Genomic DNA, 27,910 nt, shown 5'->3' on the forward strand with positions numbered 1-27,910 from the left:
TTAAAACAAAATCAACAACTGATGTACGAGTGTGGCGAACTGAACTCAGGATTGTAAAAAAGGGAAACTGAGAAATATCGGAATTGTCCCATTTGTTCCATCTTTCCACATACAGCCATTCTTTACCTTCCGGAACAAACTCCATCCTCTCTTGTGACCATCAGCTCTTGGGGTCATAGTTTCAGACTTCTTGCATACAGTGGCTGCTGCTATCAGTGCTTGGCAGCCTTGGAAGGTTTTAAGCCGAGGATGGATGGCCACCTGCCAGGGACGAGTTGGTTCAGATTCCTGCATTGCAGGGGGTTGGACTAGATGGCTCTGAGTGTCCCTCCCAACTCTACAATTCTGTGATTTCTCCGCACCCCAGTTCAGCCTAAGGAGACTAGAGCAGGTTTGTTGGGGGGGGCGGCGAGGTCGAGGTGGCCACGTCCAGGCGGCACTTCTGCGGAGGGCGCCGGCTGCTTCTCTGGCCTAGCGGTACTTGGAGGTCAGCATGACGGGCGGCTGTCGATGGAGACGCTGGCGATGTTATCTAGGAGCCCGGACGTTGACCGCCATTACCACCTGGCTGTCTGGGGTCGGCAGCTGCGGGAGGGGCGAAGGCGGGGAGCGTTAGACGGAGAGGACGGAGCGGCGCGAAGGGGCGAAGGAGGGACCCACGTGACGGGGAGGGAGAGACTCACCCTGGAGTTGACGGGGTCCGCGAGCGGGTTCCCTGTGCCGAGGGTGCGGGCGACGGTCGCCGCGTACAGCGGATGTTCTCAGAAAGGGACGGGATCTCGGCCCAAACGGGCTGCACGTGGCTCTGGCTGACTCCGCTCAGCGCCATCCTTGCAATTCAACCTCTTCGGTGCCGTCGGAGACCGAGGAGCCCTTTTGATGCCCTCCATCCCACCCCCGGGGGGCGTTTTCCCTCGGCTTCCTCCTGCCGTCGGCGCTGCGTTCACGCACGACTTTCCGATAAATAGATTTATGGGAATAAACAGAGGTGTGGAAGACTCCAAACAATAACTTGCAACTTAAAAAGAAAGAGTAACACTTACCCAATCTAAAACCTAGCGTAATTGGTAAGGTTAAATATGTGGGAGACCCAGACATTGCAGGGGGTTGGACTAGATGACTCTGAGTGTCCTTCCCAACTCCATTATTTCCCCGCACCCCCCACCCCGTTCAGCCTAAATAGACTCCGGGAGAGCAGTGAGAGCTAAAAACAGGTTTATTGGGGTGGGGGGGGGGGTGGGGAGGGACGTGGTCGAGGCTGCCACGTCCAGGCGGCACGTCTGCGGAGGGCGCCGGCTGCTTCTCTGGCCTAGCGGTACTTGGAGGTCAGCATGACGGGGCGGCTGCCGATGGGGACGCTGGCGCTCTTATCTAGGAGCCCGGAGGTTGACGTCCATTACCCCCTCGATGTCTGGGCTCGGCAGCTGCGGGAGGGGTGAAGGCGGGGAGCGTTAGACGGAGAGGACGGAGCGGCGCGAAGGGGCGAAGGAGGGACCCACGTCCGGAGCCCCCGCCCGACGGGGAGGGAGAGAGACTCACCGTGGAGTTGAAGGGGTCCGCAAGCGGGTTCCTTGTGCCCAGGGCGCGGGCGAAGCTGTAGGCGAAGGTCGCCGCGAACAGCCGGCAGGAGACGAGAGTAAAGAGGAGAAGGGTCGGGCCATGGCCTCGCCATCGGGAGAGGGTCCCTGCCCGACGGGGCGGGCTTACCTGGGCACAGCCTGGGCGCCGATATCCGCAGAACGGGACGGGATCTCGGCCCAAACGGGCTGCACGTGGCTCTGGTTGACTTCGCTCAGCGCCATCCTGCCAGCTCAACCTCTTTGGTACCGTCGGAGACCGAGGAGCCCTTTTTATGCCGTGCATCGCTGCATTCATGCAACACTTTCCCATAAATAGGTTTATGGGAATAAACAGAGAAGAAGACTCCAAACAATAACTTGGAACATCAAAAGAAAGAATAACACTTGCACAATCTAAATCCTAGTGTAATTGGTAAGCTTAAATATGTGGGAGACCCAGACAGGATTATTAGGAATATATTTATAGGGTACTGAACTGGGAGCCAGTTCCAAACTGGACCATTTCCCCTGGAATCCTAATTGAATCACTCACACATAAGCATATCAAGAACATAAATATCCTTCCTTATTTCAGGATTGGTAGGAAATGGTCCAGTTTGGAACTGGGCCCCAGTTAGGGAGCCTTGGAATGTATTTCTGAACATCCAGCTTGGTTCTCCCATATATTTAACATCACCAATTATACTGGGCTGAACTACAGATTGGGTAAGTATTACGTTCTTTCTTTTGACATTGCAAGTTGTTTTGAGTCTGTTCCTATGTTTATTCCCATAAATTTATTATGTCTTGCATGAACACTTCAGTCGTGCATATTTTTCAGGAGGCTGAACTAGATTCTCAGCCCCACCCACAATATGTTACATTTGGGGAGTTTGGCAATGTGGGTAGGAGTCAGATGCTCTTCCTTGTTCAATATTTGGTGCTGGGTCCAGCAAGCGGTGGGACCAGATTTTTTTGGTGGATTTCTAGGAAAAGAAACAGTAGCCAAGAGGAAGCTTCCAAAGAGAAATTGCTCAGTTTTCCATGGGACAGCTCTTAGGATATTTGAAGATGCCTATAATTTCTGCATGAAGAGAAAATGAAGCCTGGGCCGAGTATGGTTTGTGGGAATCAAAACATATTTGCATATATTTGGGTGTGGAGGGGTTTGCATAAATTGCATAAATGAGGGAAGAGCGGAGCAATCACTGGCTAGCTGGATGTTGGCTGGAAGAAGATAGAAGCAAGGAGGGCACACAAGAATAAAAAAAAGTATTATACTGTTCCAAGCCTTGTGTATCAGGAAGAGTGGACAGCAGGTGGAGTAGAACAGTGTTTACCAAATTTGCGTCTCCTGCTGCAGATGAACCACAACTCCCATCATCCCTAGCAAGCAGGACCAGCGGTCAGGGATGATGGGAATGGTAGTCCAAAAACAGCTGGAGACCCACGTTTGGAAGACACTATATTACAATCATGAATGGGAATTGTGGGCTTTCTGAGTGGGCTTTGCAGCACTCTGAAGATGTCAGTAACTCAAGAGGTTTTGCGAGTTTCCCCTTTCTCCCCTCTTGTGGCCCTTCCTACTCACAGTCCTTCATTTTCGCGCCGCTCCGTCCTCTCTAACGCTCCCCGCCTTCGCCTGTCCCGCAGCTGCCGAACCAAGACACCCAGGAGGAAATGGACATCTTCAGCCAGGCTGCGCTCATCATCAACGCGGTGCTCCGATACCGCTAGGCCAGAGAAGCAGCCGGCACCCTCCGCAGAAGTGCCGCCTGGAGGTGGCAGCCTCGACCCCGTCCCCCCGTCCCCCAATAAACCTGCTTTTAGCTCTCACTGCTCTCGCCGACTCTCCTTAGGCTGAACTGGGGTGCCGGGAAATCACAGAATTGTAGAGTTGGGAGGGACACTCAGAGTCATCTAGTCCAACCCCCTGCAATGCAGGAATCTGAACCAGCTCCAACTTCGCCAGTCCGGCTGCAGACATTTGAAACAGGCGTGGAACACCCATGGCTTCCCCCAAATAATCCTGGGAACGGCAGTTGGGCCTTGAGAGTTGTTGGGACCCCCCTATCCCCCTCCCAGAGCTACAATACCAAGAGCGCTAACAATCAATCCCACTTCCCAAAGAACTGTGGGAATTGTAGCTCTGTGAGGGGTCTCCTTACAGCATTTATGTCTGCTGCTACTTTTACAGTTCCTGCCTGAAGAACAAGCATCTTGGGAATTAGGCAATAAGCAGATTGTGCTATGAGGACAGGTTGTAATACAGTGGTACCTCGGGTTAAGAACTTAATTCGTTCTGGAGGTCTGTTCTTAAACTGAAATTGTTCTTAACCTGAAGCACCACTTTAACTAATTGGGCCTCCCCCTGCCGCCACATGATTTGTGTTCTCATCCTGAAGCAAAGTTCTTAACCCAAGGTAATATTTCTGGGTTAGCGGAGTCTGTAACCTGAAGCGTATGAAACCTGAAGCATCTGTAACCCGAGGTACCACTGTACTGGAACTGAGGGCCTATGAATGAAGTGCACAGACAGAAGTTTCAGAACAGGGATGGGGCACGGATGGGTCCTAGGAAAAAAATGGGACATCCCAGAATCAAATCAAAAACCGGGATGGCTTCTGTAAATCTGGGGTTGTCCCTAGACAATTGGAGGGTCTGGTAGCTGCTGCTGTCAGTGATCCAGGTGTCCTAACGCCATGCCCCCCGACTATCCAAAGCGTCTTGTACCCCCACCCCATCACACCTGATGGTGATGAAGGGGAGTTATCTTGTGAAAAGCCCTCCACAATGCCATTCTTCGTAAGACAGGCGGCTGTTGCAAAGATGAAGGGTAGCATAAAAATTGGATAAATAATACTAGTTGGCTGGGCATTTCTAGCCCTCTCTCAGAGCTGTTGATGCCCCGGGGCTGCAAAAAGGTGGTGAGGGTTTGGGACAGGCTACAGAAATTTCCAAACAATGAGATGGTGGCCGTGGCTGCCAAGCACCCCTCTGAAGAATCACCTCCTTCTCAAATCAAGTCATAGTCAGATATTTTGGGGTGAATGTGGGTGGGCTCATAGGCAAACCCCATTGTCAACACCCCACTTTGTAAAGCTCAACTGTTGTATACGTGGGTACACAAACTGTACACTTGTTGACTGCTACAACTATCTGTGTACACCGGTATACAAATTTTATACTAGTTGAATGTAAACTCCAATATAACAGAAGAGTGGCCTGAATGCCCAGGGCTTTTTTAGAAGATATTTCCAATCTTGAGGATGACCTTCTTTCCAGCTCTTTTACCAGCAAAGCTTTCAGGTTTTGTTCAGTTATTGCTGAATTTAAATTTGCACAACCAGGCTAACAAGAGTGAGTGAGAGGGGTAACTCTCACCCAGCATAGCCTCCCATCCAGTAACAAAAAAGCACTACTAAAATAGGAACGACATTCCTTTTTAAATCTATCCTTGCTGCTGAGTTTTTAAAAGGCATGCCTTTAAGGGAGCGTGTCATGAAACTTGTAAAAAGAAAGAAAAAAACCCAGTGAGAGAAACAAAAATGTGAGATGTTTAATTTCTTCAAATTAATCCAACCATCTTGGAGACAGGATTAATATTGGCTAAGAAAGTGAAATATTTGGGGGTTAATATGACTGCGAAAAATGTGAACTTGTTTAAGGATAATTATGAAAAATGCTGGTTTGAAGTGAAAAAGGATTTAGAAATATGGTCAAATTTAAAACTTTCACTGCTAGGTAGAATTGCTGTCATAAAGATGAATGCATTGCCAAGGTTGCTGTTTTTGTTTCAAACATTGCAAATAGTGGACAAAATGGACTGTTTCAAGAAGTGGCAGAGAGATATCTCCAGATTTGTCTGGCAGGGCAAGAAACCTCGAATAAAATTTAAGATATTAACAGATGCTAAAGAAAGAGGTGGATTTGCCCTGCCAGACTTCAAACTATATTATGAATCAGCCGCATTTTGCTGGCTGAAAGAATGGATGCTTCTTGAAAACACTGATATTTTAGATTTGGAAGGTTTTGACAACGTAGTTGGTTGGCATGCATATTTATGGTATGACAAGGTCAAAGTTCACAGAGCTTTTAAAAATCATATCATTAGGAAAGCATTGTTTAATGTTTGGACAAGATACAATGATTTGTTAGAAAATGAAGAAACACCTCCTTTTCAAATCAAGTCATAGTCAGATATTTTGGGGCGAATGTGGGTGGGCTCATAGGCAAACTCCATTTTCAACACCCCACTTTGTAAAGCTCAACTGTTGTATACGTGGGTACACAAACTGTACACTTGCTGACTGTCACATGTGAATAACTACCAGTGTACAGCTCAACTATCTGTGTACACGGATATACAAATTTTATACTTGTTGTTGTTGTTTAGTCGTTCAGTCGTGTCCGACTCTTCGTGACCCCATGGACCAGAGCACGCCAGGCACTCCTGTCTTCCACTGCCACCCGCAGTTTGGTCAGATTCATGTTTGTAAATCCCCTTCATGGATCACTGCCTTGCCGTGGCGAAGGGGCTTGAAGAACTCAGAGAAGCTATGAACTATGCCGAGCAGGGCACCCAAGATGAACAGGTCATAGTGGAGAGTTTTGACCAAACGTGATCCACCTGGAGCAGGAACCGGCAAGCCACTCCAGTATCCCTGCCAAGAAAACTCCGTGGACAAAGACAACAGGCATATAAAATTTTATACTAGTTGAATGTAAACCCCAATATAATAGTAGAGTGGCCTGAATGCCCAGGGCTTTTTTAGAAGATATTTCCAATCTTGAGGATGACCTTCTTTCCAGCTCTTTTACCAGCAAAGCTTTCAGGTTTTGTTCAGTTATTGCTGAACAAAAAAACACTATTAAAATAGGAACGACATTCCTTTTTAAAGGCATTCTTCCAATAAAATATTCACCCATCTATCCTCGCTGCTGAGTTTTTAAAAGGCATGCTGTAATGGTTCTAGGGGTTGCTCGTGCGTAAATCGGTGCCAACACCTGGCTGGGTTGTCTGAGTGAACCTTTCCTGTCCGGACAGCCACTCATCCGAGGCTGCCTCAATCGCTGGCAGAATCCGTCAGTGGGTGTTTCTTGAACTTCTTCCAGCAAAAAGTTATTTGACGCCTAGTCGCCGCCTACTCTCTCTGCACGGAAGCGTTCTGCGCAGGGAGGGTGTGGGCATCGGAGGACCCGTGCTCTCCCCACTGCTCCCCGGCGAGGAGTCTTGGAGCCCCATCGCCGATTCCCCCATCTGCACCCCTCCTCCAATGGTGCTACGCTGATTTCCTTCCCCAGAAGATGTGCTGCTTCTCTCCCTCCCGGGACGCTATCCGGAATTCCTCTGGAGCCCTCCCTCTCCTTCTGGCTCCGATGGCAGTTCCCTGACACATGCCTTCACGAAACTTGCAAAAAGGGAACAAAACCCAGGGAGAGAAACAAAAATGTGAGATGTTTAATTTCTTAAAATTAATCTATACAAATCAAAACAAAATACAACTTTTTTCCCCAAAGGAAACTGTCCAACTGGGCCAGCCCCAATATTCAGTTTCTAGTAGGAAAGGCTTGTGGGGGTGGGACAGATCTGGCCTGCAGGCTGCTAGCTCCTCACTCTGCTCAGATCATAGAATAACAGAATCCTAATCAAATAGCTAGACAAAGAACAAGGGCAACCTTATCCCAAGGAACAAACATGGTACTCGATGATACTGCATTTCTGCTCTTTGGTGTTAGGACTTTGTGGGGTGAAATCTCCCTTCTACCATGGCAGAGACTTTGCTAGTGGCTGTCAGCCTCCAAGTAGCCAGGACTGAAAAAATGTTAAAATAAAACAAAGCTACAAAGAATTACTACATAACTGGGTTGTCAACAAACAATGACCAAGAGGTGGAACCTAGGTCTTGTTAAAGGCCTAGCAGATGTTGGTAGGAGCAGAGCCAGTGCTTGTATTAAACCGGAGGCAGAGTGGGCAAGTCGCCCTTCCTTTTGTGAGCACACCCTTAGCTACTGTTCTTAAATGGCTATGGGGAGCATGGGGACATGATTTGACTTAAATTTGGAACAGTCAATGGGTAGGACTTGTGGATTTCAGTAAGCCTGTATCTTTTCCCTCATAATTTGAGTGGAGCCTCATTTTCACTCCGGCGATTAGTACTTGCTCCTATGCTGGTTTAAACCTGTGCTAAGGAGTGAAGGAATTGTAGAGGGGTTTTATGTGTATGAGTATACAACCTCCACAGATGACACCATTTTTGGTAATCTGGTGAAATCCCCACTCAGGTACAGGACAGAGTCCTCAGACCATCTTGCACTTATGACTTTCTTGCACTCAGCGCCTTGGAATTACGTGGGTAACAGTAACGGATCTCATCCTAGGCCCAAAACTCAGCCCGAAACCTGGGAGATTATTCTGCCTTCTCCTTAGCTCAGAGAAGGGCAGGGGATCTTCCTGGCCCTCATGTGGAGCCTCTTGGAAGAGCATTGAGGAAGTTCCCTCAAAACACACATGGATTTGGAGCTTGAGAGAAGGCTTGTCCCTGAAAAAGCCTCCAGAGCTCAGCGTGACATTTCTCCCCCATTACGAGAAGTAAAGCGAGTGGCAAGTGCAAATTTTGGCTGGCTACCAAGGCTGGATGAAATTTGCGGGTCTCTGCTTGCCCATGAGGAGGCACAGACCTGCACAGACCTGCACCCACCAGCCACACCCATCTTGCAGTCTCTTGCAGACAAGTATGAAATGGTGAGCTTAACAGTCTGGCTTGGTGCGGTGTGTGAGTGTGAGAGAGATACAAGTTCAAGTGTGTTCATGAAGTGGGCTACCAAGGCTGGCTCAGTCTGGCTACCAAGGCTGGCTCAAATTTGCGGGTCTCTGCTTGCCTATGAGGAGGCACAGACCTGCACCCACCAACAACAGGCACCTTGCAGTCACTTGCAGCCAAGTATGAAATGGTGAGCTTAACAGTCTGGCTTGGTGCAGTTTGTGTTTTTGTGTGTGTGTGTTTTGTGTGTGTGTGTGTGTGTGTGTGTGTGTGTGTGTGTTACAAGTTCAAATGTGTTCATGAAGTGGGAAATCACGCTTTGACTCCAGGCATTCTAGTTTTACTCCAAAAATTCTGGAAACCAGCTCCAAAATTGTGGCTTTTGCACATACACACACACACACACACTCACACACAACCACCCTCCTGGAAGTCAAGAGTGCCTGACTACTGTTTTCCCCTGGCTGGTTGGCACCCAAACTGCAGGAGGAAACCAGGCTGCTTGGCACTGCCCCCTTTCCAGATATCAACCTCCACCCCACTTCATCTAGGTAACAAATTGTCAGACACTGCAGTAACCCCTTAATTATTCCTCGTCAATACTTGCCCAACCTCTGCTGGTATAAAATTAGAAGGATAAATGAGGTGTTTGGGGATCCAAGTACAGTATTTGGGTGTGGAGGGGTTTGCATAAATTGCATACATGAGGGAAGAGCGGAACAATCACTGACCAGCTGGATGTTGGTTGGAAGAGGAGAGGGTACTGGAGAATTTTAAAAAGTATCATACTGTCCCAAGCCTTGCCTATCATGTAGAGTGGACAGCAGGTGGACTAGAACAGTATTTACCAAATTTGAGTCTCCTGCTGCAGATGAACCACAACTCCCATCATCCATAGCAAGCAGGATCAGTGGCCAGGGATGATGGGAACTGGAGACCCACGTTTGGAAGACACTATCTTAGAATCATGAATGGGAATTGTGGGCTTTCAGTGGTGGCTTTGCAGCACTCTGAAGATGGCAGTAACTCAAGTGGTTTCCCCTTTCCCCCCTCTTGTTGCCTTTCATATCCACAGTCCCTCATTTTCAACAGGGCGGTGCTAAGAAAGAATTGAAAGGCTCGCAGAATTAGCCTCATCCCACCGGCTCATCCTCACCAGCAAAGGGCTCTTTAAACCCTTCTGTAACTCCAGAGTGCAAACAGCAAGCAGAGGCCTCTCGGCTCCCGTTTACTATCAGGGCACCTGCTGGGATAAGAAAAAGAGAAGGGCATTGCCACGTTTTGCCAGCATGCTGTCTGCCGCCTACAGAGCCAGGCTGGCAACCTGCCTCTGGTATCGTGAAAGCAAAATGCAAGCACTGTCCCTCTTTATTAGGGACTGTTCCTATTTCCTGGTCCCCATCAATGTCACTGGTATTGTTGGCATCTGTTTGTCTCAAGATAGAAATAAATCATTGCCTCCAACTCGCCCCAACAGGCTTGAAAGAGGGCTGAAAAGGCCCAGCCAACTAGTATTATTTATCAATCTTTTATGCTACCCTTCATCTGAAGGCCAGAGCACAGTTTGCAACAGCCGCCTGTCTTACGAAGAATGGCATTGTGGGGGGCTTTTCACAAGATAACTCCCCTTCATCACCATCAGGTGTGATGGGGTGGGGGTACGAGACGCTTTGGATAGTCGGGGGGCATGGCGTTAGGACACCTGGATCACTGACAGCAGCAGCTACCAGGCCCTCCAATTGTCTAGGGACAACCCCAGATTTACAGAAGCCATCCCGGTTTTTGATTTGATTCTGGGATGTCCCATTTTTTTCCTAGGACCCATCCGTGCCCCATCCCTGTTCTGAAACTTCTGTCTGTGCACTTCATTCATAGGCCCTCAGTTCCAGTACAGTGGTACCTCGGGTTACATATGCTTCAGGTTACATACGCTTCAGGTTACAGACTCCGCTAACCCAGAAATATTACCTCAGGTTAAGAACTTTGCTTCAGGATGAGAACACGAATCGTGTGGCGGCAGCGGGAGGCCCCATTAGTTAAAGTGGTGCTTCAGGTTAAGAACAATTTCAGTTTAAGAACAGACCTCCAGAACGAATTAAGTTCTTAACCCGAGGTACCACTGTATTACAACCTGTCATTATAGCACAATCTGCTTATTACCTAATTCCCAAGATGCTTGTTCTTCAGGCAGGAACTGTAAAAGCAGCAGCAGACATAAATGCTGTGAGGAGACCCCTCACAGAGCTACAATTCCCACAGTTCCTTGGGAAATGGGATTGATTGTTAGCGCTCTTGGTATTGTAGCTCTGGGAGGGGGATAGGGGGGTCCCAACAACTCTCAAGGCCCAACTGCCGTTCCCAGGATTATTTGGGGGAAGCCATGGCTGTTCCAAGGGGTATAATAGTGTTTCAAATGTCTGGAGCAGGACTGGCGAAGTTGGTGGTGTGCGGTTTTAATGCTGAGCCTCTGAGGGGCAAGTCTACTGAGCATTGAAGCCAAGGAGAATCTTCTCTCCTCTCCTGAAGGGCCTCCAGCCTGTGCCTGGGCATTGCCTGCTCAAAGGAAGCCCTTCTCGAGAAGCAAAATGGTGTTTCCTGCCATCTTGGGCCCCTCCAGGCCTGCAAGCTCCCCTGCTATAGAGATATTCTCCCGTGGAAGGGACACTCCCGGGAGGTGGTGGAATCTCCCTCCTTGGAAGGTTTGAAGCAGAGGATGGATGGCCGTCTGCCAGGGACGATTTGATTCTGGGGGTTGAACTAGATGACTCTGAGTGTCCTTCCCAACTCCATTATTTCCCCGCACCCCCCACCCCGTTCAGCCTAAATAGACTCCGGGAGAGCAGTGAGAGCTAAAAGCAGGTTTATTGGGGGTGGGGGGGGGGGACGCAGTCGAGGCTGCCACGTCCAGGCGGCACTTCTGCGGAGAGTGCGGCTGCTTCTCTGGCCTAGCGGTACTTGGAGGTCAGCATGACGGGGCGGCTGTCGATGGAGATGCTGGCGCTGTTATCTAGGACGTTGACCGCCATTACCCCCTGGATGTCTTGGTTCGGCAGCTGTGGGAGGGGCGAAGGCGGAGAGCGTTAGACGGAGAGGACGGAGTGGCGCGAAGGGGCGAAGGAGGGACCCACGTCTGGAGCCCCCACCCGACAGGGAAGGAGAGAGACTCACCCTGAAATTGATGAGCGGGTTCCGATTCTTCAAGGCGAAGGCGACGGCGAAGGCGAAGGCTGCCGCGAACTGCCTGCAGGAGACGAGAGGAAAAGAGAAAGGTCGGGCCATGGCCTCGTCATCGGGAAAGGGTCCCGGGCCGATGGGGCGGGCTTACCTTTCCCCATCGTTGATATTCTCAGGAAGGGACGCCATCCTTGCACTTCAACCTCTTCGGTGCCGTCAGAGACTGAGGAGCCCTTTTTATGCCGTCCATCCCACCCCCGGCGGGCGTGTCCCCCTCGGCTTCCTCCTGCCGGCGGCGCTGCATTCATGCAACATAGGTTTATGGGAATAAACAGAGGAGAAGAAGACTCCAAACAATAACTTGGAACATCAAAAGAAAGAATAACACTTGCGCAATCTATAGGCTAGTGTAATTGGTAAGGTTAAATATGTGGGAGACCCAGAAAGGATTATTAGGAATATATTTATAGGGTACTGAACTGGGAGCCAGTTCCAAACTGGACCATTTTCCCTGGAATCTTAATTGAATCACTCACACATAAGCAAATCAACAATATAAATATTCTGCCTTATTTCAGGATTGGTAGGAAATGGACCAGTTTGGAACTGGGCCCCAGTTCAGGAGCCTTGAAATGTATTTCTAAACATCCAGCTTGGTTCTCCCATATATTTAACTTCACCAATTAGCCTGGGCTGAACTACAGATTGGGTAAGTATTACGTTCTTTCTTTTGACATTGCAAGTTGTTTTGAGTCTGTTCCAATGTTTATTCCCTTAAACTTATTATGTCTTGCATGAACACTTCAGTCGTGCATATTTTTCAGGAGGCTGAACTAGATTCTCAGCCCCACCCGCAATATGTGACATTTGGGGAGTTTGGCAATGTGGGTAGGAGTCAGATGCTCTTCATTGTTCAATATTTGGTGCTGGGTCCAGCAAGCGGTGGAACAAGATTCTTTGGGTGGATCTCTAGGAAAAGAAACAGCAGCCCAGCACCAAGAGGAAGCTTCTAAAGACAAATTGCTCAGTTTTCCATGGGACAGCTCTTAGGATATTTGAAGATGCCTATAATTTATGGGACGCTGAAGGCGCTGTGGGTTAAACCACAAAGCCTAGGGCTTGCCGATCAGAAGGTCAGCGGTTTGAATCCCCACGACGGACTGAGCTCCCATTGCTCGGTCCCTGCTCCTGCCCACCTATTAGTTTGAAAGCATGTCAATGTGCAAGTAGATAAATAGGTACCGCTCTGGCGGGAAGGTACAGCCGGAAGCTGTACTCCAGCTCCCTCGGCCAATAAAGTGAGATGAGCGCCGCAACCCCAGAGTCGGCCACGACTGGACCTAATGGTCAGGGGTCCCTTTATCTTTATAATTTATAAGCTAAACTTCCCCAAATTCCTCAACCGTTCCTCATCAGGCTTGGTTTACAGAGGACACTTGTTCCATTGAATTGCACTTGCCATGTTACTGCCCATTCACTCATTTCGGGGGGGGGTCCATTTGGAGACCCCTTCTTCCTTACCCCCCCCCCCCGACAATGTACTAACATACTCACCTCACTGCTCTTTCCTGACACTGGACTGTTGATTAACAAGTTAAAAAGGAAGAAACCTCCTCTTTTCCCTCCCCGATCCTTGTGACTCCCAGTTTCCCTCACCCCTCACCATTGGCCATGCTGCCTGAGGCTGATGGGAGTTTGAGTCCAAGGAAGTCAGGGGGGTTCCACAGGTTCTCCATCCCTGCCCTACAGCACCCCAGACACGCAGGCCACTTCACTATTCAAATAGCTTTACATTCCTCCGAAGGCTTAGCCCGCTTCCCTGCGGTTTCCACTCATTTGGCACTGCAGACAAGATGCTCCCATTTCTTCCTGTGGTGATTTAATTTCTAGAGCCCAGATTAGGGAGGGGGAATTCTGAAGAACAGCCATGCTAGTAACTCTGCACGAAGAGAATTTCAGTTTGACGTCCCTGAAATGCGAAAAGCGAGAGGCAAAGTGGAGGCAGTGATTTATTTATGTCTTGAGACGAACAGATGCCAACGATACCAGCGACATTGATGGGGACCAGGAAATAGGAACAGTCCCTAATAAAGAGGGACAGTAAGAGTGCTTGCATTTTGCTTCCATGATACCAGAGGCAGGTTGCCAGCCTGGCTCTGTAGGCGGCAGACAGCGTGCTGGCAAAGTGCGGCAATGCCCTTCTCTTTTTCTTATCCCAGCAGGTGCCCTGATAGTAAACGGGAGCCGAGAGGCCTCTGCTTGCTGTTCACACTCTGGAGTTACAGAAAGGGTTAAAGAGCCCTTTGCTGGTGAGGATGAGCCGGTGGGATGAGGCTAATTCTGCTACCCTTTCAATTTTTTCTTAGCATCGCCCTGTTGAAAATGAGGGACTGTGAATATGAAAGGCAACAAGAAGGGGGAAAGGGGAAACCACTTGAGTTACTGCCATCTTCAGAGTGTTGCAAAGCCCATTCAGGAACCCCACAATTCCCATTCATGATTCTAGTATAGTGTCTTCCAAATGTGGGTTTCTAGCTGTTTTTGGACTACAATTCCCATCATCCCTGACCGCTGGTCCTGCTTGCTAGGGATGATGGGAGTTGTGGTTTATCCACAGCAGGAGACACAAATCCTCCTGCTGTCCACTCTACCTGATAGGCAAGGCTTGGGACAGTATAATACTTTTTTTTATTCTTGTGTGCCCTCCTTGCTTCTCTCTTCTTCCAGCCAACATCCAGCTAGTCAGTGATTACTCCACTCTTCCCTCATTTATGCAATTTATGCAAACCACTCCACACCCAAATATATGCAAATATGTTTGGATTTGCACAAATCATACTGGGCCCAGGCTTCATTTTCTCTTCATGCAGAATTTTTGAGTCCTCCCCTCCCCCCCTTTTAGAAAACAAAATTTAAGTAGCGCACAGCAAGCTGCTGTTATCTCAGAAGCCAGCTTTTACCAGAGAGTGGCTGCCTCGTGGACCTGCTAGACTGTCCAGTCTCTCAGGGCGGCTGTGAAGCTGAGAGACCTTATTTGAAGATTTTAGCAGTTGGTAGCAGGCACACCAAGTCCTAGACTAGTAAGATAGTGAAGAGGGGAGTGTTCTGCTGGTATAAACATCATCAGAGTTGTACTGATGGGTCAGAATGGAGGACTCTCGAACACATAGGGCGGTGCAACTAACTCCTTCTTGTAGGAGACTCATTGTGTAGCGTTCGCAAAGTAAAGGAAGGATTGAACTCTGATTAATAAGAATACACACAGAGACTTGAACCAGCAAGACTCTGGGAAGGGTGCGTATAATCGTGTCTCTCTGTGCCTGTCCGTGTTCAGCTCCTGGCCCAGGTAGTTTTATTCACAAAAGAGCTTTTTACAGAGAGTTCGTAAGAACCAATCAGATTTCTTCTGAGCATTTCCACAAACCCACGTGGGGACAAGTTAAACTACTAAAACTAATTAAGCACAGGGTAAACAAAGTACAGAACTACAAAGAAGAGCATCTGGCAACCCCGGAGGTCATAAACAATCAGTACACATGATAAGAAGGATGGCCAGGAGGACAGTGACTATTACCCCCTTAATGTGAGATCTGCTTCCTGGCCCTAAGATTAACATCCTACATCAAAGAAACTTGCCCACTTCTTTATGGCCCAGGATGCATGCCTGGCAAAGCAACTGGGCTGTGTACATGACAAGAGAAATGGGCAGTAGAGGCAAAAGGGCATGAAAAGGGCATGAATGTAGAATCTTATGGGATTTAATCAGAAACTATCATCAATGGAGAGGAGCTCCAGAACCAGGAGGACAGTGGAGCTAACGCAGAGAGGGAGAAAAAGAAAAGGGGGAAAGAAGAAGAAAAATAAAGAAAGAAAAAGGAGCCCCAACTTTACCGCTGCTGCCCCCATCTCTGCCGACGGGAAATAAGAGGAGAGGTAGGAAAAGAGGCTCCGAAGAAACACGTGGCTGAGCCGACCGACCGACCGGAGCCTACCTCTCCAGCGGCAAGGAAAGCCGCATGACAAAGGAGATTGCAGAAAGGAAGAAACTACCCCCTTCCTCTTACCTTTTTTTAAAAAAATCCTTTTTTAACCCCTTCCTCCCCCTCTCCCTTTTTAAAAAATAAATAAATAATCTTTTTTATTCCCCCCCATATACCTACTATATCAACCCCCCCCATATACCTACTATATCAACCCCCCCCATATACCCCCCATATACATACTATATCAACCCCCCTTTTTTTAGCCTGTTTGTCAGTTTGTCTTTGAGGGGGGAGCCCTTTCTCCCCACCCCCTCTTTTAAAAGAAGACTTTCCCCCATACCATTGCCACAGCTCACCCTCCCTCCCTCCCCTCTCTCCCCCTCTATTTTCTTCTCCTTCCTTTCCCCACCCTTCCCCCTCCTCCTCTCCTTTTCTCTCCCTCCTCCCTCTCTCCATCCCCCCTTCCCCTAAAGGAAACACATACACACATTCATATCACCGTATCATATTTTGCCCCCCTCATACTATAGCTAAAACTACTGCTGCAATCTAATATCGCCGATATTACTGTACTATCTCTCCTCTCTCTTTCAACTCTCTTTTTGTCTCTCTCTCTTTCTCTTCTCTTTTACTCCAATCTCCCCCCGCCTCTCCCCTTCTTCTCTCTTTCTTCTTCTTCCCTTTTTCTCCCTCCACCCTTCACATATAGCCTATTTGTCTGTCTCTGTTTCTGAGCGCACTCCCAACCCCAACTTCCACCTTAACTGGACCCCAGTACCCCTTTGGGGTATATACAACCCCCTCCTAAACACATATTTCCCCTGGCCCCACCCCTCTAATCTCTTGCATCTCTACCTGCTAACCCCCACCCCTTTATATGAACTGTCTGTACGTTAGTCTACCCATCTCTGCTTACCTGCCCCCCCCCTGCTTTGGCGGCACACTGAGGCAACTAAAGAAACCCTAGAGAAGTTCTTAAAACACAGGCTAGAAGTGACACAAATGACTGCCTAATCCAAACGTTCTGTAAAAGCCACCAGCCAGCAAAGCCTGATCAGCTCAGCAACCCAACAATACCCAGGAATCACCACTGCCACAACTCCTAACCACCACACGCCCTACCCCAAGAGGATGCCAAGCCAACCTCAAACCAAAACCATCAGGGAGACTGAGATGACACCAACCAGGGAGATGACAAACAATCCTAAAACAGTAACTCCCCTTCAAGATGATTACCACCCAATAACGAAACGAGATCTGAGGGAAATGGAAGCAAGATTAGAAGCATGATTAGAAGAAACACTGAAGGCCACAATGGCTCCCATACAGGTACTAATCAACAATCTAACCTCCAAAGTGGAAGCTCTAGAGAACAAGAACCAAATGCAAGAAAGAATAATAGAGCAATACCGGGAGGAGAACGCACGTGTGAACAAGAAACTGGACGAACTGGTAAACCAAATGGAAGCAGAACACAGAGAGATGAAAATTAAGCAAGCCGACCTTGAAGACCGCAATAGACGTTGTAACATCCGCCTCCACAACTTTCCTGAAAAAACAGAGGAGAAAAGCCCAGCAGACCTAATTATACGCTGGCTGAAAAACACAATCCCAAGCCTGAAACTTGAGGCAGATGACTTGGAGAGGGCTCACAGAGCCCTAAAACCTATGCCAAAACCCAATGCCCCCCCAAGAGACATCATTGTATGCTTCACACGCTACAAAAAGAAGGAAGAGGTATGGAACAGCCTCAAAAACTCAACCAACCTTCGATATGGAGAAACCCCCATTCTGGCCTTACAGGACTTATCTCAGGATACCCTAAACCGGAGGAAAAGCCTGCTCCCATGCACCCAGCGTCTCCAACAAGCAGGGATCAAATACCGATGGGGCTTCCCCTTCCGCCTCATTGTAACAACCAATACAACACAACACATGGCTACCAACATACCTGAGGCCCTGCAACTACTAAAAAACCTTGAACTCGACCTCCCACCGGAATGGCAACCGACAAACCCACCAAGTGACAGCCCCAACCACGAGGAAACAACAGCAAACAACTGGACAACGGTACAGAAGAAAAAGAAACAACAGAAGCGGCACAACAGTGTAAACCAATACAGAGAAGCATCACACTCAGAATCGTCCCGCCGGCCATATGACACAAGAAACCAGACCAAGATTAACCAAACCAATTCATCGCAGATGGACAACCCTACAACAACAACAACCCCAGCTGAATGAAGCAACCAGGAAAAAACCACAAACTGAAGGACTGGTGATTCCCCCCCCCCCTTTCCCCCTCTCCCCCCCCAAAAAATAGATTTAGTTAACACCATCAACATCCCCCCCCAGCCCTGCACCCCCACAGAAACCCCCACCCCAACACCAGTCCAGACGACCTCAACCACATTACCCATCACCCACACCTTCAACACCCCCATACTCCATACTAAGAAAAAACAACTCCTCCAACCTTAATAACACAACCCACAATCAGGCTAAAATCTGATACCCAACCAGCACTATGGTGGCACCAGAGCGTACCAGCACCCACATCCCCACCCCAACACACCAACAATGTTGCTCATAACATTGGCAACATTGCTTATGAACCTTATACCTGACAGCGACGTTACAAAGTCACTTCACACTGTCTCACTGATCACCCCCTATCGCAAACAACAGGGGGGATGGCCTGTCTTTGAAAACGGCCTTCCACACCAGCTGAGACCTAGGACCAACCGGCTAAATGCCAGATGGCCTAAAATACCCCAAACACCTATATGACTACATATAGGAAACTCTTTACAACTTACCCCCTACTCTTCAACCCAAATCTTACTCTAATCCCATTAGCCTCCCACCCACCACACCCTAGGTCAGCGAAACCCCACTGGTACTTTAAACAACACGAAGAGAGAGATACAAGACAACCCAAACGGGTTGGCAGGGAATCGCCCCACATAATAGATAAGCAAGATAGCTAACCTAAAACTAATTACATTAAACGTGAGGGGGCTGGGAAACCCCATCAAAAGAAAACGCATCACCTCATACATAAACACCATGAAACCACACATCACCTTCCTACAAGAAATACACAACCCACCCAAAGGCAGCAAACTCCTGAGCGACCCCCGCTTCAGTCAACAGTGGGTCTCACGAGGCTCAGGGAAAGCTCGTGGTGTAGCCATAATACTCAGTAGAGACCTGAACTTCACTGACACAACAGTCCTCAAGGACAAAAAAGGCAGATTCATTTTCGCTAAAGGGACACTAGATGGCAAAATCAAACTGACAATCGGCTCCATATATGCCCCAAACACGAAACGATTAGAATTCTTCCAGAAGACACTAAACAAATTCCTCTCCTTCTCTGAAGGGGAAGCAATCCTAGGAGGGGACCTCAATCTAAATATGAAAGGTATATCCCTGAGAGATATCCACCCTACAACCCCACGGGCAACCTTCCTCCAAAGGAAGCCCCCAACAACTAGGAACCCTTACAAGTTACTAAAAATGCTAAAAAACAGGGGTCTCTACGACATTTGGGGTGAGCAAAGCCCGGGAGACATCAGCCATACATTCCAATCGGGACGCCATAATACAGTGTCCAGACTGGACAGCATTCTACTCACACAGGGTCTGATCCCCTCAGTGGAATCAACAAACATAGGTAACATTAAAATCACAGATCACACCCAGTAGAAGCCATAGTTAAAATGGGAGAAGGAACACAAACCACCCCATCATGGTCCTTCAGTCCCATCCTAACTACAAACAAACAAACAAACAAACTAGAGAGAGTCTCACAAAAACCCTCCAAAACTACTTCAAGGAAAACAATGTAAACAATATAACAACCCCCCTCCTATGGGACGCAATGAAAGCGGCCACCAGAGGAGCTTGCATAAAAGAGAAAACATTCCTTAAAAAACAAACCTCAAAAATTAGCAAAATAGAACACGACATCACAGCCCTCTCATCATGCTACAAACAGGATCTAAAAAACTCCTCAAAATTATAGAACAAAAAAGGAGAGAACTAGATTCCCTAGAAATTAACAAAACAATGATCAACATTCTATACTCTAAACAACGTTTCTACGAATATGGAGGGGAAAACTCCAGACTACTAGCAAATAGATGTAGGAAAAAAGCACTCAAAACAATACACTGCATCACCAAAAAAGACGGCAACATAACATTCTCCCCCGAAGAAATAACCTCAGAATTTGCAGAATTCTACTCCAACCTATACACCTCCCATAACCCACCAGAGAAAGAAATCAGAAAATTTCTAGCAGGACTGACCATGCCTACCCTGACTCATGAGGAACAGGAATTCATGGACAGCCCTATCACCTCAGAGGAAATAGATGCGGTCCTCAAAAACCTGAAACCACACAAAGCCCCAGGACCAGACAGCTTCACAGCAGAATTCTATAGGAAATTCAAAGAACCCTTGATGCCTACATGACCCGCCTATTCAATGACATCATAAAAGGGGGCCCCATCCCCAAAACCTGGACCCACTCCAAAATAGTCTCCATCCCAAAATCACTAAAAGACAGCCTCAAAGTAGAATCATACCGCCCAATCTCATTAATAAACCAAGACTACAAGATATTCACATCAATCTTGACCAACTGCCTAAAAATCTTCCTACACAAGTTAATAGCCCCAGACCAGACTGGCTTTGTCCCTGGCCGCAATATAACAGACCCCATCAGGAAACTATTGAACCTGATCGAGCACAGCAAGGTAACCAAACTCCCATTGACAATTATGTCCCTAGACATCCTCAAAGCCTTTGATTGCTTAGAGTGGAAATACATATTAGCAGTACTAACTAACATGAAATTTGGCCCCAACTTCCTACAAATCCTCAAACAAATATACTCCCAAGCCTCAGCAAAATGCAGAACTAACAATATGGATTCTAATACTATAGCTATCCAAAGAGGCACGAAACAAGGATGCCCACTGTCTCCCTTCTTATTTATCCTGGCTCTGGAACCCTTAGCAAACCGAATCCGAGCAGCCACAGACATCAAGGGAGTGGAAATAAAAGGCAGAACCTATAAATTAGGGCTCTTTGCAGATGACCTAATGGCCACAACACCAGACCCCATAAGCACAGCAACCTCCCTAATCAGAGAACTCAATGGTGCCGGGCCTACAGGTAAATTTTACAAAGTCAGAAGCTATGTGCTTCAACACCCCTCCTCACACCCAAAAAGAACTCACGAAGGTCACCAAAATAAAACTTTGCCACACCAAGTACAGAGGGGTACAAATAACCACAAACCTCAGTAAATTGTACCTCCGCAACTACAAGCCCCTGTGGCGACAAATTAACAAAGACCTAACGAGATGGAATAACATGAATTTCACTCTCTCAGACAAAATAGCAATGATCAAAATGATCACACTCCCAAAACTAACCTACCTATTCCAAGCCCTCCCAATCTGGATCCCCTCAACCCAACTTCGCAGTTGGCAGAGAAAACTACACTCTTTCATCTTCTCACATAAAAAACCAAGAATAAACCCCAAATACCTGCACCTCCCCACCTCAGAAGGAGGATGGGGAATCCCCAACATAGAAGCATATTACAATGCCAACCAAATACGCCATATAATCCCATATATACTAGAAGATGAGACAAAACAATGGGTACACCTAGAGAGGGACACAATTGAAAATACCTGCACCACAACATACCCACTCCTCCCAAACAAACTAAAGAAAATTCCCACAACACTTAACAGGTACAGACCATGCTCAAAGCATGGAAAACACAAATAGGCAAACTATCCCCAACCCCATCCCCACTAATCCCCCTGGCGTACCACCCATTATTCCACCATGCAGCACAAAACCTCCAGATAAAAACCTGGCAAACCAAAGGCTTATATCGCCTAATAGACTTTTATAAAAATAACAAACCTTTGTCAACACAAGAAATACAAGACAAACTAGAAGACACCCAAATGCCCTGGTTAACACAACACCAACTACATGCCCTCTTAAACAACCCAACAGTAAAATCAGCAGCAACTAGGCCCCTGACAGCCTTCGAAAACCTCCTCCTGACAACAAAGGGAAACGGTAAAAGGACGGTATCCGCAATATACAAAATACTACTCCAAAATCCCGCAAATCCCCTAGATGCAATCAAAAAACAATGGGAGAATGACATAGGCTATGAGATTAACCCCACTCAATGGACCAGAATGTGGTCTAAACCCCCCCTTAAATCCATATCCACGAAAAGAAAAGAACTCACACTGAAACTCACCTACAGGTGGTACCTAACACCAAGGAAACTAGCGCTAATACACTCAGGAACCTCACCAAAATGTTGGAGAGGGTGCACCTCCACAGGCACATACCTCCACATATGGTGGGAGTGTCCCAAAATCCAACTATTCTGGACAACAGCCATACAAGAAATATGTAAAATAACTAAGCAAGTAATAGACATCATCCCAGAATTGGCCCTACTAAACATCTTCCAAGACAACAATGCCCATTTACACCACAAAGAACTCATAACCCACCTACTCTCAGCAGCCAGAAGCATCATAGCCAGACACTGGAGAGACCTGTCAGGAGTAAGTATGGACCAATGGTACCAAATAGTATGGGAAACAGCCCTACTAGAAAAATTAACTAATAAACTGAAACTGACACGGGGACAAACAGAAGAAGACGCCTTCACCCCGGTATGGCTCCCCTTTATCACATACACAGCCCAACAGGACAATGACAATAATCCACCAACAGCATACAAATCAATATGGCTAACCTGATCCAAAACACACACCCACCTCACTCACACACGTAAACAAAGATCACCACAGCCAATCACAAGCAAACAATCACACCCTAGGCCAACCCCAACATCTCTCACCACCAAAGGAACACAAGTGAACAACACAAACAACGCTGACCCCAAACTCTACATACATTAAACATAATAGAAACACCGCCACCCAACCCCAACCCCATCCATCTTCCCTCTCTCCACCCCCCTTTCTTTTCTCTTTTTTTTTCTTTTCTTCTCCCCTAATGGCTCAACAAATGAAATGGATTTGTAAAAATGTCACATGGAAAAAAACAACAACGAGGCATTACACTTACTTCTGTAAAACAAGAAAATCCTTAATAAAAAAAAGAAAAGAAAGAAACTATCGTCAATATATCAAACCCAGTCAACACAATGCTTTCATCATGGACACGATGGCTTGATGTATATTTTATAATTCCTCATGGTAATCCCATCTGATCCCTACACATTGAAGTTATGATCCCAATTTAACCATGTCCATTAGCTTAAATGGGTCTGCTTGGAGTAGGACTTGTGTTGAATACCACCCCTAGTATCAGCCATGTAGGACCTTATTAGGTCATTTTCACAGTCATCATAAGCACCAAAGCAAAGTCCAGGAATCGTAAGTAAGTCTTCTGGGAAAGTTCTTATAGTACTTGGATCTCCAAACACTTCACGTATACTCCTAATTTTATACCAGCAGAGGTTGGGCAAGTATCGACGAGGAATAATTTAGGGGTTACTGCAGTGTCTGACAATTTGTTACCTAGATGAAGTGGGGTGGAGGTTGATATCTGGAAAGGGGGCAGTGCCAAGCAGCCTGGTTTCCTCCTGCGATTTGGGTGCCAACCAGCCAGGGGAAAACAGTAGTCAGGCACTCTTGACTTCGAGGAGGGTGGGGGTGTGTGTGTGTGTGCAAAAGCCACAATTTTGGAGCTGGTTTTCAGAATTTTTAGAGTAAAAGTAGAACGCCTGGAGTCAAAGCGTGATTTCCCACTTCATGAACACACTTGAACTTGTATCTCTCTCACACTCACACACCGCACCAAGCCAGACTGTTAAGCTCACCATTTCATACTTGTCTGCAAGAGACTGCAAGATGGGTGTGGCTGGTGGGTGCAGGTCTGTGCAGGTCTGTGCAGGTCTGTGCCTCCTCATGGGCAAGCAGAGACCCACAAATTTCATCCAGCCTTGGTAGCCAGCCAAAATTTGCACTTGCCACTCGCTTTACTTCTCGTAATGGGGGAGAAATGTCACGCTGAGCTTTGGAGGCTTTTTCAGGGACAAGCCTTCTCTCAAGCTCCAAATCCATGTGTATGCTGAGGGAACTTCCTCAATGCTCTTCCAAGAGGCTCCACATGAGGGCCAGGAAGATCCCCTGCCCTTCATAGAATCATAGAATCATAGAGTTGGAAGAGACCACAAGGGCCATCGAGTCCAACCCCCTGCCAAGCAGGAAACTTCTCTGAGCTAAGGAGAAGGCAGAATAATCTCCCAGGTTTCGGGCTGAGTTTTGGGCCTAGGATGAGATCTGTCACTGTTACCCATGTAATTCCAAGGCACTGAGTGCAAGAAAGTCATAAGTGCAAGATGGTCTGAGGACTCTGTCCTGTACCTGAGTGGGGATTTCACCAGATTACCAAGAATGGTGTCATCTGTGGAGGTTGTATACTCATACACATAAAACCCCTCTACAATTCCTTCACTCCTTAGCACAGGTTTAAACCAGCATAGTAGCAAGTACTAATCGCCGGAGTGAAAATGAGGCTCCACTCAAATTATGAGGGAAAAGATACAGGCTTACTGAAATCCACAAGTCCTACCCATTGACTGTCCCAAATTTAAGTCAAATCATGTCCCCATGCTCCCCATAGCCATTTAAGAACAGTAGCTAAGGGAGTGTTCACAAAAAGGAAGGGCGACTGGCCCACTCTGCCTCCAGTTTAATACAAGCACTGGCTCTGCTCCTACCAACATCTGCTAGGCCTTTAACAAGACCTAGGTTCCACCTCTTGGTCATTGTTTGTTGACAACCCAGTTATGTAGTAATTCTTTGTAGCTTTGTTTTATTTTAACATTTTTTTAGTCCTGGCTACTTGGAGGCTGACAGCCACTAGCAAAGTCTCTGCCATGGTAGAAAGGAGATTTCCTCCCACAAAGTCCTAACACCAAAGAGCAGAAAAGCAGTATCATTGAGTACCATGTTTGTTCCTTGGGATAAGGTTGCCCTTGTTCCTTGTCTAGCTATTTGATTAGGATTCTGTTATTCTATGATTTGAGCAGAGTGAGGAGCTAGCAGCCTGCAGGCCAGATCTGTCTCACCCCCACAAGCCTTTTCTACTAGAAACTCAATATTGGGGCTGGCCCAGTTGGACAGTTTCCTTAAAAAAAAAAAAAAAGTTGGATTTTCTTTTCATTTGTATGGATTAATTTGAAGAAATTAAACATCTCACATTTTTGTTTCTCTCACTGGGTTTTTTCCTTTCTTTTTACAAGTTTCATGACACGCTCCCTTAAAGGCATGCCTTTTAAAAACTCAGCAGCAAGGATAGATTTAAAAAGGAATGTCGTTCCTATTTTAGTAGTGCTTTTTTGTTACTGGATGGGAGGCTATGCTGGGTGAGAGTTACCCCTCTCACTCACTCTTGTTAGCCTGGTTGTGCAAATTTAAATTCAGCAATAACTGAACAAAACCTGAAAGCTTTGCTGGTCAAGGAGCTGGAAAGAAGGTCATCCTCAGGATTTGAAATATCTTCTGAAGAAGCCCTGGGCATTGAGGCTACTCTTCTGTTATATTGGAGTTTACATTCAACTAGTATAAAATTTGTATACCAGTGTACACAGATAGTTGTAGCAGTCAACAAGTGTACAGTTTGTGTACCCACATTTACAACAGTTGAGGTTTACAAAGTGGGGTGTTGACAATGGGGTTTGCCTATGAGCCCACCCACATTCACCCCAAAATATCTGACTATGACTTGATTTGAGAAGGAGGTGATTCTTCAGTGGGGTGCTTGGCAGCCACGGCCACCATCTCATTGTTTGGAAATTTCTGTAGCCTGTCCCAAACCCTCACCACCTTTTTGCAGCCCCGGGGCCTCAACAGCTCTGAGAGAGGGCTAGAAATGCCCAGCCAACTAGTATTATTTATCAATCTTTTATGCTACCCTTCATCTGAAGGCCAGAGCACAGTTTGCAACAGCCGCCTGTCTTACGAAGAATGGCATTGTGGGGGGCTTTTCACAAGATAACTCCCCTTCATCACCATCAGGTGTGATGGGGTGGGGGTACGAGACGCTTTGGATAGTCGGGGGGCATGGCGTTAGGACACCTGGATCACTGACAGCAGCAGCTGCCAGACCCTCCAACTGTCTAGGGACAACCCCAGATTTACAGAAGCCATCCCAGTTTCCGATTTGATTCTGGGATGTCCCATTTTTTTCCTAGGACCCATCCGTGCCCCATCCCTGTTCTGAAACTTCTGTCCGTCCACTTCATTCATAGGCCCTCAGTTCCAGTACAGTGGTACCTCGGGTTATAGACGCTTCAGGTTACATACGCTTCAGGTTACAGACTCCGCTAACCCAGAAATATTACCTTGGGTTAAGAACTTTGCTTCAGGATGAGAACACAAATTGTGTGGCGGCAGTGGGAGGCCCCATTAGTTAAAGTGGTGCTTCAGGTTAAGAACAATTTCAGTTTAAGAACAGACCTCCAGAAGGAATTAAGTTCTTAACCCGAGGTACCACTGTATTAGAACCTGTCATTTATAGCACAATCTGCTTATTGCCTAATTCCCAAGATGCTTGTTCTTCAGGCAGGAACTGTAAAAGCAGCAGCAGACATCAATGCTGTGAGGAGACCCCTCACAGAGCTACAATTCCCACAGTTCCTTGGGAAGTGGGATTGATTGTTAGCCCTCTTGGTATTGTAGCTCTGGGAGGGGGATAGGGGGGTCCCAACAACTCTCAAGGCCCAACTGCCGTTCCCAGGATTATTTCGGGGAAGCCATGGCTCTTCCACGCCTGTTTCAAATGTCTGCAGCCGGACTGGCGAAGTTGGAGCTGGTTCAGATTCCTGCATTGCAGGGGGTTGGACTAGATGACTCTGAGTGTCCCTCCCAACTCTACAGTTCTGTGATTTCCCGGCACCCCAGTTCAGCCTAAGGAGAGTGAGCGAGAGCAGTGAGAGCTAAAAGCAGGTTTATTGGGGTGGGGGGCGTGCTCGAGGCTGCCACGTCCAGGCGGCACTTCTGCGGAGGGCGCCGGCTGCTTCTCTGGCCTAGCGGTATCGGAGCACCGCGTTGTTGACGATGAGGGCAGCCTGGCTGAAGATGTCCGCTTCCTCCTCTGTGTCTTGGTTCGGCAGCTGCGGGAGCGAAGGGGCGAAGGAGGGACCCAGGTGACGGGGAGGGAGAGAGACTCACCGTGGAGTTGACAGGGTCCGCGAGCAGGTTCTGGGCGGGCAGGGCGCTCGGGTTGCCGAGGGCGCGGGCGATGTTGTTGGTGGGGCTGCCCGCGAACAGCCTGCAGGAGAGGAGAGGAAAGAAGAGAAGGGTCGGGCCATGGCCTCGCCATCGGGAGAAGGTTCCTGCCGAACGGGGCTTACCTGGGCACAGCCTGGACGCCGATGTCAGCAGAAAGGGACGGGATCTCGGCCCAAACGGGCTGCACGTGGCTCTGGCTGACTCCGCTCAGCGCCGTCCTGAGAGCTCAACCTCTTCGGTGCCTTCGGAGACGGAGGAGCCCTTTTTATGCCGTGCATCGCTGCATTCATGCAACACTTTCCCATAAATAGGTTTATGGGAATAAACAGAGGAGAAGAAGACTCCAAACAATAACTTGGAACATCAAAAGAAAGAATAACACTTACCCAATCTATAGGCTAGTGTAATTGGTAAGGTTAAATATGTGGGAGACCCAGACAGAATTATTAGGAATACATTTATAGGGTACAGAACTGGGAGCCAGTTCCAAACTGGACCATTTCCCCTGGAATCCTAATTGAATCACTCAAACATAAGCAAATCAACAACATAAATGTTCTTCCTTATTTCAGGATTGGTAGGAAATGGTCCAGTTTGGAACTGGGCCCCAGTTCGGGAGCCTTGAAATGTATTTCTGAACATCCAGCTTGGTTCTCCCATAAATTTAACATCACCAATTAGCCTGGGCTGAACTACAGATTGGGTAAGTGGTACGGTCTTTCTTTTGACATTGCAAGTTGTTCTGAGTCTGTTCCTATGTTTATTCCCATAAACTTACTGTGTCTTGCATGAGCACTTCAGTCGTGCATATTTTTCAGGAGGCTGAACTAGACTCTCAGCCCCACCCGCAATATGTGACATTTGGGGAGTTTGGCAATGTGGGTATAAGTCAGATGCTCTTCATTGTTCAATATTTGGTGCTGGGTCCAGCAAGCGGTGGGACAAGATTCTTTGGGTGGATCTCTAGGAAAAGAAACAGCAGCCCAGCACCAAGAGGAAGCTTCTAAAGAGAAATTGCACAGTTTTCAATGGGGCAGCTCTTAGGATATTTGAAGATGCCTATAATTTATAAGCTTTTGTTGTTATTGTTTAGTCGTTTAGTC

At 47.6% G+C, this 27,910-nt stretch overlaps 1 protein-coding gene and 2 long non-coding RNA genes across 3 annotated transcripts; 2 read left to right on the forward strand and 1 right to left on the reverse strand.

The window, feature by feature from the left end:
* Positions 1-1,233: 1,233 nt before the first annotated feature.
* Positions 1,234-27,298, reverse strand: LOC310663506. The gene is made up of 3 exons (XR_014504518.1): positions 26,930-27,298; positions 26,748-26,847; positions 1,234-1,424 (listed from the first exon to the last, which is right to left on the reverse strand). It is a non-coding gene; the product is annotated as an uncharacterized lncRNA (long non-coding RNA).
* On the forward strand, positions 15,301-18,319 carry LOC310663498 (uncharacterized protein). Its single transcript, XM_083411395.1, has 2 exons — positions 15,301-15,430; positions 16,378-18,319. Exon 2 carries the CDS (start codon positions 16,795-16,797, stop codon positions 17,722-17,724), a length of 930 nt encoding a protein of 309 aa, XP_083267521.1. The 5' UTR covers positions 15,301-15,430; positions 16,378-16,794; the 3' UTR covers positions 17,725-18,319.
* LOC310663507 lies at positions 23,456-24,790 on the forward strand. Its single transcript, XR_014504519.1, has 2 exons — positions 23,456-23,573; positions 23,895-24,790. It is a non-coding gene; the product is annotated as an uncharacterized lncRNA (long non-coding RNA).
* Positions 27,299-27,910: the final 612 nt, after the last annotated feature.

Source organism: Podarcis tiliguerta (assembly GCF_965153285.1).
Source record: "Podarcis tiliguerta genome assembly, chromosome: 13".
Classification (NCBI taxonomy): Eukaryota; Metazoa; Chordata; class Lepidosauria; order Squamata; family Lacertidae; genus Podarcis; species Podarcis tiliguerta.